The 16,805-nt window shown below is 59.5% G+C and overlaps 2 protein-coding genes across 3 annotated transcripts; both read left to right on the top strand.

The window, feature by feature from the left end:
* The first annotated feature begins 2,453 nt into the window (after positions 1-2,453).
* On the top strand, positions 2,454-5,003 carry NRM (nurim). The gene is made up of 4 exons (XM_062185709.1): positions 2,454-2,641; positions 3,107-3,303; positions 3,861-4,037; positions 4,312-5,003. Exons 1-4 carry the CDS (start codon positions 2,509-2,511, stop codon positions 4,591-4,593), a joined length of 789 nt encoding a protein of 262 aa, XP_062041693.1. The 5' UTR covers positions 2,454-2,508; the 3' UTR covers positions 4,594-5,003.
* Positions 5,004-5,097: 94 nt separating this feature from the next.
* Positions 5,098-16,084, top strand: PPP1R18 (protein phosphatase 1 regulatory subunit 18). Of its 2 annotated transcripts, none has more exons than XM_062185707.1 (4): positions 5,098-5,224; positions 6,863-8,483; positions 14,220-14,415; positions 15,230-16,084. In XM_062185707.1, exons 2-4 carry the CDS (start codon positions 6,891-6,893, stop codon positions 15,247-15,249), a joined length of 1,809 nt encoding a protein of 602 aa, XP_062041691.1. In that variant the 5' UTR covers positions 5,098-5,224; positions 6,863-6,890; the 3' UTR covers positions 15,250-16,084. The 2 variants fall into 2 exon arrangements, with proteins under 2 accessions (XP_062041691.1, XP_062041685.1); XM_062185701.1 differs by lacking the exon at positions 5,098-5,224 and adding an exon at positions 5,798-5,888.
* The last annotated feature ends 721 nt before the right edge of the window (positions 16,085-16,805 follow it).

Raw genomic sequence — 16,805 nt, 5'->3', positions numbered from 1 at the left:
AGCTTGATAGTCAAGGCCCCTTCCAAGTGCATAGCTACTGTGCGTAGGTCCTTAGCTACATGATCTTTAGCCTTTTCAGAAAAGATTTTTGGGGGCCAATGCTGTGGCGCAGCAGGTTAACGCCCTGGCCAGAAGCACCGGCATCCCATAAGGGCGCCGGTTCTAGTCCCGGCTGCTCCTCTTCCCATCCAGCTCTCTGCTATGGCCTGGGAAAGCAGCAGAAGAAGGCCCAAGTGCTTGGGCCCCTGCACCCACGTGAGAGACCTGAAGGAAGCTCCTGGCTCCTGGCTTGGGATCGGCGCAGCTCCAGCCGTTGCGGCAATCTGGGGAGTGAACCATCGGATGGAAGACCTCTTTCTGCCTCTCCTCTCTCTGTGTAACTCTGCCTTTCAAATAAATAAATCTTTAAAAAAAAAAAAGATTTTTGTTTATTTGAAAGGCATAGTTACAGAGGGCCAGCTCTGCGGCTCACTGGGCTAATCCTCTGCCTGCGGTGCCGGCACCCCGGGTTCTAGTTCCAGTTGGGGCGCCGGATTCTGTCCTGGTTGCTCCTCTTCCAGTCTAGCTCTCTGCTGTGGCCCCGGACGGTGCTGGAGGATGGCCTAAGTGCTTGGGCCCTGCACCCGCATGGGAGACCAGGAGGAAGCGCCTGGCTCCTGGCTTCGGATTGGCACAGTGCCAGCCATAATGGCCATTTGGGGGGTGAACCAATGGAAGGAAAACCTTTCTCACTGTCTAACTCTGCCTGTCCAAAAAAAAAAAAAAAGGCATAGTTACAGAGCCCCTAGGGAGAGGCCTATCATCTACTCCCCAAATGGCTGCAACCACTGGAGCTGGGACAGATGGAAAACAGGAACCTGGAACTCTATCCCACATGGTGGCAGGGGCCCAAGCACTTGGCCTATCTTTTGTTTCTTTCCCAGGCACATTAGCAGGAAGCTGGATTCGAACTGGAGCAGTCAAGATTGAAACCAAAGCTTGAGGCCAGTGCTGTGGTGTAGTGGGTAAAGCCACCTCCTGCAGTGCTGGCATCCCATATGGGCACCGGTTCAAGTCCTGGCTGCTCCACTTCCAATCTTGCTCTCTGCTGTGTCCTGAGAAAGCAGCAGAAGATGGCCCAAGTTCTTGGGCCCCTGCACCCATGTAGAAGACTCAGAAGAAGCTCCTGGCTCCTGCCTTCTGGCTGGCCCAGCTCTGGCTGTTGCAGGCATTTTGGGAGTGAACCAACAGATGGAAGATCCTCTTTGTGTGTCTCTCCTCTCTCTGTATCTCTGCCTTTAAAATAAATAAATCTTAAAAAAAAATGCCTGAATCCCAGGTCTGTGTCATGGCACAGCTGTTTAAGTCACCACTCACAACACCTACATCCTACATCACAATACCAACTCGAGTCCTGGCTGCTCCACTTCTGGTCTAGCTCCCTGCTTATGCGCCTGGGAAAGCAATGAAAGATGGCCCAAGTACGTGGGCCCCTGCCACTCATAGGAGACCTGTACACAGTCCCAGGCTCCTGGCTTCAGCTTGGCGCAGCCCTGGCTGCTGCAGCCATTTGGGGAGTGAACCAGTGAACCAGTATGGAAGATTTCTCTAATTGTCTTTCAAATAAATAAATGTTAAAAAAAAAAAAAAATGCCTGCATAGGAGGTTCCGGGTTTGATCTGTCCTCTGGCTTCTACCTTCCTGTTAACAAAGTCCCTGGGAGGCGGCTATAGTTCAAGGGATTGGATTCTTACCACCCACTTGGCAAGAATCTTGGCTGGATTGGGTTCCCAGCTGCTGGCTTGAGACCTTGGTGTGAGCACATGGAGGGTGAGCCAGCCCAAAGGAGCTCTCTGATAAAGACTGATTTAGAAAGCCGAAGCTTTCAAGCACAAATACTTGAACATCCAATTTTTTTTTCTCGTTTCTCTATATTTACAAATAGATCACCTTCAACCATTAATACAAACGTTTCAGTATTAGAGTTCGCTGTCGTTCTTAGCAAGTAGAGACGCAGGAACTCAACCCCCCACGAAGTTACAGAATAGGCACCACTCTGCGGCCACTTTTTAAAGATCTAACACGGCGTCCGTCAGACACAGGTGGTCAGAGCTGCGGGCGCTCGGCCTGGGTCACCGGCCTGCTCATTCACCGAGAGTTAACTCAGCCTCGTTACCTCCGGCTGTGGTTCCCTAGCCTCGCTTCAGTTACAAGCGGGAGCGGCTCATAGTCTTCCGCTTCCACGAGAACCTGCAAGAGGAGACACTGTCTTCACTTCGCAAGGGAGCAGTCCACGCCCGCGGCTGCACAGCCGCTGCCCTGACACCTCTTGACGGTTCTAAGCTTCCCTTTTGTGACGCTCGACACAGGAATTCCAGCCACCGTTCGGGTGGGGAAAGAGCGCGGCGCGCGGAGCCGGGGCGGTGGCGCGCGGGAGCCCCGCCTCGCCGGGCGGGACCCTGGGGAGGCGGGGCGTGCGGCCGCGGGAATCCCAAACCCACCTCTTTCCCTGCCCCTCCGTCCCTCGCCATGGCCCCTGCGCTGCTGCTGATCCCTGCAGCCCTCGCCTCTTTCATCCTGGCCTTTGGCACCGGAGTGGAGTTCGTGCGCTTTACCTCTCTTCGGCCACTTCTCGGAGGCGTCCCCGAGCCTGGTGGTCCGGGTGAGCGGGAGGGGTCGAGGGGCCGGGGGGGGGGGGTGGGGCCGGAGGGGAGGGCGCGGGGGCGGGGCTTGCAGACAAATAACCAGGGAAGTCCCTGAGAGGGAACCCCGACCGAGACTGCCCGACTGAGGGACCCAGGGCTGAGTTGGCAACGTGAGGACTAGCGATTTGGAGAGGCCAGAGGGTGAGGACGTGGGGAAGGAAAGGGCCGTCGACAGAGTATCCTAAGGAACGTGTTTTGTGGAGAGGACGATGGAGAGTGTCAAAAAGAAGCACTTGCAGAAGTGAGAGGCAATGGAGCAGTGGCCTCCCCTGCCCTGCTGGTGCAGCTGCCCAGCGTGCATGTTCCGTGAATGCTCTCCCGCACCTTAGGCGTGCGAGGAGAAGCGAGGACTGGAAAAGGGAGATGGAATGTGCCTTCCATCTTCTTGACCTTTTGTCCCTTTCCCTCTCACCTCCCTCCAGATGTCCGCCAGGGATGGCTGGCAGCTCTGCAGGACCGCAATGTCCTTGCCTCCCTGGCCTGGGACCTGGGGCTTCTGCTCCTATTTGTTGCACAGCACAGCCTCATGGCCACTGAGACAGTGAAGGCGTGGACCACCCGGTACTTTGGGGTGCTGCAGAGGTCCCTGTACGTGGCATGCACTGCCCTGGCTTTGCAGGTATGAGCCCTGGCAGCTGAGTCCCCAGGGGAGACAGAATGTGTGCAGGAGGCTCCGTGGACTGGAGGGGCAACACGTGGGTTCTGCAGACTGAGAAGCAAGGGTGTTCAGGAGTTGAGTCTCACAGTGTGTTCCTCCCCAGCACATATTCTACTTTGTATCAAGACGGGTGTACCGGTTGCTCCCTAGTACAGTAGGTACATTCTCAGCTTTGCAACTTTGCTCAGTCCCACTGCATTCAACAGCACCACTTCCCTGGGCCTCAGTTGCTCTCCAACTCCTCACTGAGGGCCGGCAGTGAGGGCCGGCATGGGCTGCACCGCGTACCTACCTCTCAGTTCACCCCAGCCCTTCTGTGGGGCCGCAGGCAGAGATGAGTCATCTGCGGTCCTGGGACACCAACCCAGCACCCTCCCCGTGGTGAATGTTTGTTGGTGATGCTCATGAGGGAGGCAGGGGGAGTTGCAGGCCTTAGGGTGGGGACAACCTCTGGGCCCGGGTCTCTCAAGAGTGGGCCAGGTGGGCTGTCAGATCCCCAGCCTGTCATCCTTACTCAGGTGGTAATGCGGTACTGGGAGCCGGTACCCAGAGGCCCTGTGTTATGGGAGGCTCGCGCGGAGCCCTGGGCCACCTGGGTGCCCCTCCTCTGCTTTGTGCTGCATGTCATCTCCTGGCTCCTCATCTTCAGCATCCTTCTCGTCTTTGACTACGCAGAGCTCATGGGCCTCAAACAGGTAAGGCTCTGCGACCCCTCGCCGAGACCCCTGACCCTCTCTAGGACTACCCCCTTTCCTTCCAAGGATTCCCCTCCCCCTCCCACACTCTTCTAGGCTTTCTACTGCCCCCTCCTCCCTTTAGTCCTCCTTTACCCTTGGTGAGAGCCACGGGTCTCCTGGGACCCGAGATGAGGGTCAAGGGCCCAAGTCCCAGAATGTGGGATTCCTGGAGGTGGAGTCCAGGTTGGAAACCGGGCTTCACCATGGTTCTAAGATGTCCTCCCTCTCCCAGGTGTACTACCACGTGCTGGGGCTGGGCGAGCCTCTGGCCCTGAAGTCCCCCAGGGCTCTCCGCCTCTTCGCTCACCTGCGCCACCCAGTGTGTGTGGAGCTGCTGACCGTGCTGTGGGCGGTGCCCACTCTGGGCACTGACCGTCTCCTCCTCGCTCTCCTCCTTACCCTTTACCTGGGGCTGGCTCACGGGCTTGACCAGCAAGACCTCCGCTACCTGCGGGCTCAGCTACAGCGGAAACTCCACCTGCTCTCCCGGCCCCAGGAGGAGGCAGCAGAGTGAGGAGCTAACTCCGGTTCCAAGCCCTGTACTTCCTCTCGAGTTCCAGACTCCTTAGCCTCCAGGCCTTGGCTGCTGAATTCAGTCCAGAGACCCGAGGCCATGCACGAAGGGGGATGTCCCTTCCACTGGTTGGGACTTATTCCCTGGGCCCTAAATTCTGAGTTTCAGCCACAGGACTCCAAAGTCCGATTGTCACCAGCTAGCAAGAGGGGGCATAGAACTCATCTGTCCGCTCACAGGTTACAGCATGAGCTGCGCACCTCTCCTCCTCCCCAGCAGCCTCCTCACATGGGAAGGGTCTGCCCTGACCACTCCCCTGAAACTGTTATTTGCTTCTCCACCTCTCACTTCCACTCCAAGAGCTCGATGTGCACTCCGTGGAAAATAAAATTCAGCCTGTGTTTTGTTCATACGCAGTCTGTCAGCGAACAGCGTCTCAGCTGCAGGGCTGAGTCGTGGGAAGCGGGAGCATCAAATTCAAGTGTGGGCAGTCACCGCGCCCTCTGGTGACCGCCCGGCTGCGGCCACTCCTCGCGGGCCCGCCCCCACTTTCCTGAAGCGGGCCAGTCCGGCTTCCTCCGAATCCTCCAGATTCCCCGCGCCACACCCGGGGACCCCCGGGGGAGACAAGGTGAAGCTAAAAAGGGGTGGGGGGGGGGCAGCACTAAGGGCAGCGAAGCCTCCAAGGCCATTGGCCTCTGGGCGCCCGTCTTCCCGTCCCCACAGCCTGGAGACCGCCCTCGACCCCGCAGTAACAAAGGCTGGCCCGGGAAGGCAAAAGCGTGGGGCGGAGCGGCGAGAGATGGGAAGGGCGGGCTCGGTCGGAGCAGCTGCAGCTTCCTCCCCTAGTCCCTCGAGGGGCCTGAGTCACTGGCCGCCGCCCTGGTCCGCGAGCTGGGGGCGGGGGTCTGGAAACCCGGGTTCTTCAGGGCGGACGGGCAGGGAGCGGGTGAGGGTCCCTGGGGTCATGGAGCACAGGACTGGGGGTGCCGGGAAAAGAGGGGAGTCCCGGAGCTCAGTCCGCGCGGCGGTGGGGGGCGAGGCCCCGCCCCCTCCCGGACTCCGCCCTGCGCCCCCTTCCCTCTCCCCATTGTCTTTAGACAAAGCGGTCGCCGCCCCCCGGCCGGCCCCCTCGTCTGTCTCCGTCCCTCCTCCCCTGCTCCCTCTCTCCCTCCTCCTCTTCCCACCCCCCCCACCCCCCCAGCCTCCGGATCTCCCTGGATCCCTCTCTCCTCCTCTTCCTCTCTCCGGACGCCTGGCTCCTCCGCACCCCGCCCCCGAGGGCCCCGCGGCGCGTGAGTTGACCGGGGGGCTCCGGCTCGGGGAGGGGGTGTCCCCGCGCTTCCGACCCCGCTGTCGCCCGGGGCTGGGACCTGGGGCCGTCCCTGGTCTTTGTGCCGAGACTGTGTCTGTGCAGTCTGAGCGGGTGGCAAGGGCCGGTTCTGTCAGGGGCCCGCGGCAGCGGGCTCGCCGGCCCTCGGGGAAGAAGCGTGGAGCCGGCCCTCGGCGCGCCAGGGGGCCCGGGGCGCAGCCGCCGGGGTGGTGACGGGACCGGGAGGGGTGGACGCTGGGGTTCTGGGAACGGACTGGCAGCACGACAGCCGGGTTCCAAAAGTCCCCGGGGAGGGTATTTCCCCTGACCCGCCTCGGAGGCGGGGTGCGGGTCGGGGGTGGGGGCGGGGGGCCCAGAGGCGTGGCCCGCGCGCGGCTGGAAGCGGAGCCCGGACTTGTGCGGCCCGCGCCGAGTCGCGCCCGGCTGCCGCCGCCGCTCACCGTCCCCTGCTGCCCCCCATCTCCTCCTCTCCCCTCGGCCTCTGTGCCCTGCGCCCCTCCTCACCTCTTCAGCATCCCCTGGGTCCCGCGCCCCCTTCTCTGGCGGGAATCCCTGCCCTTCCGTTCCCCTTCTCACCTCCCGCCGGGCTGTCCCCACGGGCATCCTCGCCTGAGCCCGGCCCCCGCTCACCCCAAGCCCACGTTTCTCTCACTTCCCTCACGCTAGCTTCTCTCTTCGGCCTTCTCTGTCCTCCTCGCAAACACCCGTTGACCCCGAGCTGCCAAATCTGGCTCCTGCCTCGGCCCTGAATCCAGACTCCTACTCCCACATCACTGCTAGCCCGAACTTGGCCTTCTGGGGTTCCTCCATTCTCTCCTCTCCCCTTTCCTGCGTCCGCATCCTCAGCTCCTCTGCCCTCCACTTCCTCTCCTCCCCACCTGGAGTCTCACCCCCTGGGCCTCCCTGGAGCCTCTCCTTCCTGTTCTCTGCCCCCAGCGCTCCTTACCCTCACTTCAGGAGGACCATGGCCACCATCCCAGACTGGAAGCTGCAGCTGCTAGCCCGGCGCCGGCAAGAGGAGGCAGCAGTTCGCGGCCGGGAGAAGGCAGAGCGGGATCGCCTGTCCCAGATGCCAGCCTGGAAGCGGGGGCTCCTGGAGCGCCGTCGGGCCAAGCTTGGCCTATCCCCGGGGGAGCCAAGCCCAGTGCCTGGGACTGCAGAGGCTGGACCTCCAGACCCAGATGAGTCGGCTGTCCTTTTGGAAGCCATCGGGCCAGTGCACCAGAACCGATTTATCCGGCAGGAGCGGCAGCAGCAGCAGCAGCAGCGGAGTGAAGAGCTGCTTTTGGAGAGAAAGCCTGGGCTGCTGGAGCCTCGGGAGCGGAGACCCAGCCCTGGGGAGATGCGGGATCTCAGCCCCAAGGGCAGAGAGTGCCGAGAAGAGAGACTAAGCCCCAGGGAGAGGAGGCTGGGGCCAGGGGGAGCCCAAGAGTCCAGCCCCAGGACTTTGGAGTCTCGGGACTGCAGGCCAAGCCCAGGAGAGGTGGGAGACAGGAGCTCCCGGCCCTCTGAGGCTCAGAGATGCAGGCTGAGTCCAGGAGAAGCCCCAGAGTGGAGCCCGCGACAAGCAGAGCCTCAGGAGCAAAGCCCCAGGAGGAAAGAGGTGGTGGCAAGCAGGTTGAGCCCAGGGGAGTCTGGCGTCCCCAAGTCGGGGTTGACGGAGGCCCGTAAGTGGAGGCCTGACACGGGAGAGCCCCAGGAGCAGAGCTTGGTACAGCTGGAGACACTCGAGTACAGGCTGAGCCCGGGAGGAGAAGGCAACGTCTGCGCCGAGGAGCGTGGGAGAGAGGAAGAGGGGACGGCCCCAGCAGAGATGGCAGGGCTGTCGGACATCCTGACCCGTGGTGCACAGGACCACAGCCCCAGGGGCTCAGAGGCAGCAGAACAGAGGCCCAGCCCAGTGGAAGATGGCCTGAGGAGCTCCAGGCCGACAGACGGGTGCAAATGGACCCTGAACTCCGGAAAGGCTCGAGAGTGGACACCCAGGGACGCAGAGACTCAGCCTCACAAACCAGAACCTCCAGAGTCTGTCGAGAGGCGTCTGGGGCCTCCTAGTACAGGGGCTGGAGAAGCTGAGGCAGCCGAGGAGGAGGCGGGGGCTCAGGGCAGGCCTCTGAGAGCCCCGCAGAACCTTCGCTGTGCGCCCTCCCCCCTCCCACCAGAGGACGCTGGGACTGCCAGCCCGAGACTGCAGGAAGAGGAAGCAGTGGGACTCCAGCCCCCACCAGCAGCCCCTCGGTCTCCCCCACCCCCAGCCCCTGCTGCTCCCCAGCCCTCTGGGGACCCCCTCATGAGCCGACTGTTCTATGGGGTGAAGGCCGGGCCAGGGGTGGGGGCCCCCCGCCGCAGTGGACACACCTTCACCGTCAACCCCCGGCGGTCTTTGCCCCCGGCCACCCCCGCCGCTCCGGCTGCCCCAGCCCCGGCTGATGCTGCGGTCCCCGGGGCTGGGAAGAAGCGGTACCCGACAGCTGAGGAGATCTTGGTTCTGGGGGGCTACCTCCGTCTCAGCCGCAGCTGCCTTGCCAAGGGGTCCCCTGAAAGACAACACAAACAGGTAGGGGAGCAGCCCGGCCAGACTTCTGGGCTGCCCACCTGTCAGTTCTCTGGGTTTTCTGGAATCTGGGCTTGCTTTTTATACCCGCCGTGTTGCTCTGTTCCCTCTCCCGTCATCCCTGCCACCACCCTTCGTTCTGGTAGCCCCGCTTTTCCATTCATTTCGGAGTCCCAGGGACCAGCCCAGCAGTGCTGCTGTCTCTGGGTGTGTCTCCCAGGGTGTGCCCAGGCTGCTCATTCTCCCTCGCCTCTGGCTGAGTCTCACTCCCACCCCACCCCCCTTTGCTTTCCTTCCTTTGCTCCGAGCTGGGACCCGCCCCGGCCCATCTTGTGGGAGATGTGGGCCCCAGCTTGGGAGATCGAGGTGATCGGGCTGACAGCACTTAGAGCTCTCAAAGAGAGAGGGGGGCAGCAAATTTCGGCAGGGAGTCCGGTTTGGGTTCTGGAAGAAGCGGCGGGGAGGAGTGGAGAGGAAGCTCTTATGGCTTTGAGGGCCAGGAAGCCAGAGCCTGGCGGGCGAGGGGATGGGGCAGGGCCTGCCGCGGAGCAGAGAGAAGAAAGCTTTGGAACCCCAAGTGTGCCCCGTGGGAGAGAAGCACACAGAGGCCATTTGAAGTGGGTGACCTTGGGGTTGCACACCCCGCAGCTGGGCCACTGCCTCAGACAGTACTGCCTTCTCTCTTGGGACAAGAACAGCCTTTTCCTCTTCTAAAATACCCCCGCCCCCCCATCTCCTGTCCTTCCTCCCTGAGCTGCCCCTCCCTCTCCAGAACTGGCTCAGCGGTAGCTTTTTCCCCCTCTCTTCCTGCCACCCTGGCCTCCCCCTCACCGCCGCCCCGACTGCGGTAGAAAGAGAAGTGCATTTGGGCCCCAGGGTACAGCAGCAGGTGGGGGCTGAGACTGGCAGCAGGTCTGAGGTTGGACTGAGGCTGGGACACACAGGGGAAGTGGCAGCAGCCAGGCTGACTTCTCCCCCTGGCCGCGGCCCTACGCCTGCCCTGGGCACATCAATCAGTTTCCAGTTTGAAAATCCCTAGGGAGCAGTCCAACACTTGACCTTGCATGCAGAAGTCTTTCCACTCCCAGCCTGGGAAACCCCGTCCCTGGCTTCTCCGGCGTGTCATGGCCTCAGATGTGTTGTCTTGGGTCCCCATTGTTGGTGGGAAGCCGCAGGGACCAAAGACCTGGCTTAAGCTTGGAGGTCATTTGGTCACTTTGCATCTTCAGCTGCCTTTGCGAGTTTACCTTGAACCCTCTGTCTGCTTCCAGCCCCTTCCCCTTGGAGCTGGGCAGAGGCAAAGGAAGGAGGTCTGGAAATTCTGCCAGGGTGTGGTGTTCTGAAAACTCACTTCCCCCTGAGGTTTGTTCGTGCCTTTGGGAAACCAGGGGAGGGAGGCATGAAGCTTTGGGGCTTGAAGCCCAGGGAGCATCCAAGGGGAGCCGGGAACTAACAGCCGGGCAGGGCCGGTGCTGGTGACCATACCCAGGTCAGGGAGTAGGGGAGCCGGAAGCAGATCGCCCAAACAGGAAGCCTGGGGTGGGGGCCGGAAGGCTGGTGGGGCTGAGTGGGCCCTGGGCCTGCCAGAACTGTGCTCAGGATGTGGTGAGAGAATAAGGAAGCAGCCCGCTGGGGTGCAGTGGGGGCGGGGAAGAGGCAGCTCACCCTCTGCCCAGCCTCAGGCCTTCTCTCCCTCAGCGCCTGCTCAGCAGGGGCGGGTGTGCCCTGGCCCGGCTCAGCCCCACCCACCCTGGCTTAGCGAAAGGACGACCCTGCCACCCTACCCCACCCTGCCTTCCTGGAATAACTCCCCTTTGCAGGCTAATTCCATCAAATTGATCCCTGCCACCAGCAGAGATGCCAGCCCTGCCACTCACTGGAGCCCAGGATATGGGCTGTGGCTGGTGCCTTCCCCGGAGGCCCCGCCCTTCTCCGGCCCCCTGGGTGACCTTATATAGCAGATGAGAGAGAAGCCAGTGAGTCACCCCCCACTCCTCCCCCACTCTCATGCAGACTGTGCATTCCTGAGACGCCCAGTCAGAAGTGGAGGGGGTAGTGGAGAGAGGCAGAGTGGGGGGAGACTCAGAGCAAATAGAATGCAGAATAAAACTACAGAGGTGGTCTTCCCAAAAGAGGCTCTGAAGAGAAAACAAATGGGTTCCTAGAAATTCGGGTAAACCCGCTAGCAACAGAATCCAGGAGCCGCAGACCAGAAAATGGCTTGTAAGCAATGTAGTTGCTGTCACTTGATTCTCCATGGCATCAGGGCCACCTGTATATCCCCACCTGGCCCCCCAGCCGTGGTCCTGTGTTGAGACCTTAACTGAGGTCGGAGATACCTGAACCTCCGCATTCCCAGACTTCCGTCAACAGCAGATACCCACATAGTAAGTGCAGTTGGCCCTCACTGTGCGTGGCGTCCACACACAGAGGACAGGAAGTATTTGGAAAAAAACAAAAAGTCCCATGTGTGCTAACCACGTGCATCCTCTTTATCTTGTTGTTACCCCCTAAACAACACTGGAACACTCACTGTCATAGCATTTACACGGTATTCAGTGTTGGAAGGCACCTAGATATGATTTAAAGTACATGAAAGGATGTGTGTCAGTTCTCTATGCCATTTTCTTCCTATCTTTCTTTTTTTAAGATTTATTTTATTTGCCGGCACTGCGGCTCAATAGGCTAATCCTCCGCCTGCGGCGCCGGCACACCGGGTTCTAGTCCCGGTCGGGGCACCGGATTCTATCCCGGTTGCTCCTCTTCCGGTCCAGCTCTCTGCTGTGGCCCGGGAGTGCAGAGGAGGATGGCCCAAGTCCTTGGGCCCTGCACCCGCATGGGAGACCAGGAGAAGCACCTGGCTCCTGGCTTTGGATCGGCGCAGTGCGCCAGCTGCAACACACTGGCCGTAGCGGCCACTTGGGGGGTGAACCAACAGAAAAAGGAAGAACTTTCTCTCTGTCTCTCTCTTTCTCTCACTCTGTCAAAAAAAAAAAAAAAAAAAAAATTTGCCAGTGCTGCAGCTCAATAGGCTAATCCTCTGCCTGCGGCGCCGGCACACCAGATTCTAGTCCAGGTCGGGGCACTCACTGGATTCTGTCCCGGTTGCTCCTCTTCCAGTCCAGCTCTCTGCTATGGCCCAGGAGTGCAGTGGAGGATGGCCCAAGTCCTTGGGCCCTGTGCCCGCATGGGAGACCAGGAGAAGCACCTGGCTCCTGGCTTCGGATCAGCGTGGTGCGCCAGCCCCAGCGCGCCGGCCGCAGTGGCCATTGTGGGGTGAACCAATGTCAAAGGAAGTCCTTTCTCTCTGTCTCTCTCTTACTGTCCAGTCTGCCTGACAAAAAAAAATTATTTTATTTATTTGAAAGTCAGAGTTACACAGAGAGAGGAGAGGCAGAGTGAGAGAGAGAGAGATCTTCCATCTGAGATTCGCTCCCCAATTGGCTGCAACAGCCGGAGCCACGTCAATCTGAAGCCAGGAGCCAGGAGCTTCTTCCAGGTCTCCCACGTGGGTGCAGGGGCCCAAGGACTTGGGCCATCTTCTACTGCTTTCCCAGGCCATAGCAGAGAGTGGGATCGGAAGTGGAGCAGCTGGATCTCGAACCGGTGACCATATGGGATGCCGGTGCTTCAGGTCAGGGTGTTAACCTGCTGCACCACAGTGCAGGCCCCGTGCCATTTCCTTTTTAAAGATTTAATTTATTTGAGAAGTAGAGTTAGAGGGAGAGACAGAGACAGAGATCTTCCATCTGCTGGTTCACTCCCCAAATGGCCACAATGGCCAGAGCTGGGCCATTCCGAAGCCAGGAGCCAGGAGCTTCCTCCAGGTCTCCCATGTGGGTGCAGGGGCCCAAGCACTTGGTCCATCTTCTACTGTTTTCCCAGGCTACAAGCAGAGACTGGATTCAAAGAGGAGCAGCTGGGACTTGAACCGGCGCAGCATCTGGGATGCTGGCGCCACACATGGAGGTTTAGCCTATTACGCCACAGTGCTGGCCCTCTTTCGGTGTCACTTTATGCTGTATCATGTTTAAGAGACTTAAGCATCTGCGGATTTTGGTGTCCAAGGGGGATGGTCCTGGAACCAATCCCCCATGGGTCCCCAGGGATAATTGTATGTCCTCTAGTAGGCTGGAGAATGGTTATTATGAGAAGAAAATATAGAACAAGCAAAGAGAAGGCACTATGGCATAGCAGGCTAAGCCTCTACCTGTGGCGCCAGCATCCCATATGGGCGCCGGTTCGAGTCCCAGCATATCTCACTTCTGATTCAGCTCTCTGCTGTGGCTTGGGAAAGCAGTAGAAAATGGCCCAAGTGCTTGGGCCCCTGCACCCATGTGGGAGACCTGGAGCAAGCTCCAGGCTCTTGACCTCGGATCGGCCCAGCTCAAAAAAAGCAGAGGCAAGTGCCATTTAGAGGGTCAGGAAGTAGGGAAGTAAACCTGACAGCTTCAGAATAGGTCGACCAGGAGGTAGGAGGTAGGGATCCCTGGGGTTAGCTGGGAGAGAAGTGTTCCAGGCAGGGGCAGCAGCTGGAGTGAACCACCTGATGGGCTTGGAGGAAATCTGGCCAGTTAGGACGAATGGCAAATTGTTCCAGCTCTGGCTGTGTCCCGAATGACATAGGGAGTCACTGCAGGATCTGAAGCCAAGCAGTGAGTTCCACATCCAGTCCCTGAGTTCCAGCTTTTCATGGGGACACAGGTGTCATCCTCAGCAGCCGCCTGTTCCGCGACCATCCTGGCTTCTTGCAGGGACTCAGAAATGCAGGGCCCCAGCCCAGAGCGTCCCAGGTGCACAGCAGGAAGGCCCAAGTGGTCCCAGGTACACAGCAGGAAGGCCCAAGTGCATCGTCTGGACCTTTCCAAGCAGTTCACATGGAATCCTCCTGTTTGTCCCCCTAATCCCTCTGGCTCCTGGCGTTAATCCGCCCTCCCCCTCCCCCTGAGCTGCTCTAGAGGGCAAAGGGGAGGGTGGAAAGCCGGGAGGCCAGCTGGGGCAGCCTGTTCTTGGGACAGTGTATCTATGACAGGTTTTCTGCCCCTCGGGTCTGTCGCGCTGGCACACTCTCCACCCCCACGCTGTTTGTGTGGACTTTGCTCTCTGCCCCAGCTGCACCTTTCAGGGACTCTCCTGTGTGCTGGGGAAGTTTCTCTTGGTTCCTCCGGGCCTTCCTCTTGGCCTTGTCCCTCCCCAGGCCCTGACCCCCTGCTGTGGGTCTATTGCAGCTACCGGAGATGAGTGACAGGAGTGAGATAAGGCATAGGTGCTGGGTCCTGGGTGTCCTGGGGGACAGCAAGAGGCTGAGGGTGTGGAAACCAATGTCTTTGTCCCTTTTGCTTGGGACTCTCCCCAGCTGGCTATTTTCTGCCTGGCCAACTCAGATCTTACCTCCCTGGATTGTTCCCCGAGAAGCCCAAAGACTCAGTTCTGATCATAGGATTTACATCCATGTGTTTTAATTTCATTTTACCCCTCCAACTCCACGTCCAAGAGCAGAGGCCTTGGTCCTATATTATTCCCTTCTGTCTCCCAGGCCCCTGCCAAAGCCTGGACCAAAGTCTGATGATGGAATGGGGAGAATCCAGGATTGAGACTCGGTGTGGAAAGGACAGGGATGTGAGGGAGGGCGGGAGCCAGTGGGGAAGTCAGGGGAAGTCCAGTCTGTGCTCCCTCCTCCACCTGTCCCCAGCCTGCTTTCTGTGCTGACCCTCCCATCCCCTCCCCTCCCACCCACAGCTCAAGATCTCCTTCAGCGAGACAGCCCTGGAGACCACGTACCAATACCCCTCGGAGAGTTCGGTACTGGAGGAGCTGGGCCCGGAGCCTGAGGCCCCCAGTGCCCCCAACCCCGCGGCAGCACCAGCAGACGATGAAGAGGAGGAGGAGGAGCTGCTGTTGCAGCCCGGGCTGCGCACCAAGGCCCTGATAGTGGGTAAGCCGAGGCACCTCCGGCCCGAGCGCGCCCCCTGGTGTTGGAGCGGGCGCTGCGGGCCAGGAGGAAACTGGGAGTCTCACGTGGATGCCTGGAGGGGGCTCTGGGCCAACCTGCGGGTTACACGGATGCAGGAACCCAGGTGCTGGGAAGTGATGTGCGCATTGAGTCTCCCGCTGCCACAGCCAGGGCTGCTTCTGAGCACTCAGTCTGGTTTAAAACACAGGGCTTGGGGTGGGCCTGCGGTACAGCCGGCTAAGCTGCTGGGAGTCCTTGTTCCAGTCCCAGCTACTCCGTTTCCTGTCCAGCTTCCTACTAGTGCATCTGGGAGGCAGCGCGTGATGGCCCAAGTATGTGGGCTGTGGGAGACTGGGATGGAGATCCTGGCCCTGGCTTCAGCCCAGTCCACTGGATGTAAGACTCTCTCTCTCTCTCTCTCTCTCTCTCTGTCACTCTGCCTTTAAGAATAAAAATAAAGCATAAGGGTTGGGTCAGTGAGGTCTGAGCTTGAATCCCAGCTTGTGTTACTTTTGTGACCTCAGAGAAACCAGCCGACCTCTGGCCTCCGCTTGCCACTTATGGAATGGAGTTAGTGGTCGCCTCCTGCTGGAGTTGTCGAAGGGGTTAAGTAATTTTTGTGAACACCTGGAACCACAGCTTGAATGGCAAACCTCTCACAGGGTGATGGTGAGAATAGATGTTATAAGAGTGCCTGGCATTGTGACACGGCGAGTTAAGCTGCTGGTTGGGACACTCAACGTCCCGAATCCACATTCACTCATTCTCTCTCCTTATTGTACCCTCTGTGCCACAGATGAGTCGTGCCGGCGGTGACCCTCTTCTGACACAGGGACCTACCTCCCTCCTTCCCAGAACTGAAGATCCTGGAGCCAGAAGACTCAGAGCAGACCCTTCTGAAAATGAGCCTTTCCCATCTGGTTTCTGGGAGTAGAACCACTTGCTCCATTTCCACCCTAATCCAAGATCCCTGGTGTGGGTGGGACAAACCGTGCAGGTGCATCCTGGGTGGCGGGCGCCAGCTCACTGCAAGGTGGAGCTGGAGCACCCCCTTCCCCGTCTCCATGGCAGGGTACACTCTCCCCACAGCCTTCCCCAACTCCCTACCTCTCCCTGGAGACTCAGGATTTAAGCACTCATCCCCCACCCCCACCCCGCCCGGGAGGCCTCCACCCCTTCCATGGCCAGGCACATCCCTCTCCTGTCCCCCCAGGTTGCTGCCCCTTTGTTTACAGCTCCTGCCTCCTCCCCTGGCCACAGCCTGGTTTACAAAGCCCACCAGCTCCCAGCCCCACCTGCCAAAGTCCTGAGTTTACAAGCCACGCCTACTTCCCTGTCTATGTGGCATCCTCTGGCCCATCCCCTCAGTCATTTCCTTGGGAGTGGCCTGGGGATGTGGCTTCCTGCACTCTTCGCTCAGTATTACTGTGTCTCCGTTTTCCCCGGAGGGGAGGCTGGGACTCTCTGTAACTCTGTACCCCGAGAGAGTTATTTAATTCTGTCCCTTCTAGTGGGTCCCAGCTGAGCTGAGTTGCGGTGGTGTGAGGTGACCAGGGGGACACCTCACCTCTCCGCTCCCACTGCGCCTCCTCATCCTGGTTGGTTGGTTGTTTTTTTTTAACTTTCTGTAATAAACTGGAGTGCTCTCCAACTTGCCTGCTGCTTCCATAGTATAAAGTCCACATGAGAGGAGGCTGTGGGAGGGTGGGGGGAATGGTGAACCTCAGCTCTGGCATGAGCAGATAGCTCTGGGAAGCCACGCATGGGTTTCCCAAAGGACAAGCAGGAGCCAGAGGAGGGCAGGTGGAGTGTCCTGGAATGCAGGTGCCTCGAGGGCACTGTCAGATGGATTCACTGCAGTATCCCTACATCCGGGTACCTGGTCGACTTCAGTTACTTCCAGGGACCGGTGCTGTGGCATAGCAGGTAAAGCCACCGCCTGCAGTGCCTTCATCCCATATGGGCGCCGATTCCAGTTCCGGCTGCTTCACTTCCAATCCTGCTCTCTGCTATGGCCTGGGAAAGCAATAGAAGATGGCCCAAGTCCTTGGGCCCATGCACCCTTGTGGGAGACCTGGAAGAAGCTCCTGGCTCCTGGCTTCAGATCAGCTCAGCTCTGGCCATCGCGGCCATCTGGGGAGTGAACCAGCTGATGGAAGACCTCTCTCTGCCTCTGCCTTTCTGTAACTGCCTTTCAAATAAATAAATAAATAAATATTAAAGTTTTAAAAATTGCTTCCAGAGTGCATGGCTGAACAATGACTGGGCAGAGCACAAGAGCGAGGGCACTGGAAGCCGGGGCCCTGAGATGAGAATTCCAGGATTTCGAAGGCTGCTGCAATGCAGGCAGTCAGGAAGTGCCACAGGAGTAC

Source organism: Lepus europaeus, chromosome 3 (assembly GCF_033115175.1).
Source record: "Lepus europaeus isolate LE1 chromosome 3, mLepTim1.pri, whole genome shotgun sequence".
Classification (NCBI taxonomy): domain Eukaryota; kingdom Metazoa; phylum Chordata; class Mammalia; order Lagomorpha; family Leporidae; genus Lepus; species Lepus europaeus.
This window is presented reverse-complemented; position numbering and strand designations above follow the sequence as displayed.

What these genes read in the sequence shown, in the direction of transcription:
- PPP1R18 (XM_062185707.1), top strand. Translation starts at nt 6,891, where the DNA reads ATGGCCACCATCCCAGACTGGAAGCTGCAGCTGCTAGCCCGGCGCCGG. An exon ending in CTGAAAGACAACACAAACAG is followed by an intron (nt 8,484 to 14,219) that starts GTAGGGGAGCAG and finishes TCCCACCCACAG; the next exon opens with CTCAAGATCTCCTTCAGCGA. An exon ending in CACCAAGGCCCTGATAGTGG is followed by an intron (nt 14,416 to 15,229) that starts GTAAGCCGAGGC and finishes TCTGTGCCACAG; the next exon opens with ATGAGTCGTGCCGGCGGTGA.
- NRM (XM_062185709.1), top strand. Translation starts at nt 2,509, where the DNA reads ATGGCCCCTGCGCTGCTGCTGATCCCTGCAGCCCTCGCCTCTTTCATC. An exon ending in CCCCGAGCCTGGTGGTCCGG is followed by an intron (nt 2,642 to 3,106) that starts GTGAGCGGGAGG and finishes ACCTCCCTCCAG; the next exon opens with ATGTCCGCCAGGGATGGCTG. An exon ending in AGCTCATGGGCCTCAAACAG is followed by an intron (nt 4,038 to 4,311) that starts GTAAGGCTCTGC and finishes TCCCTCTCCCAG; the next exon opens with GTGTACTACCACGTGCTGGG.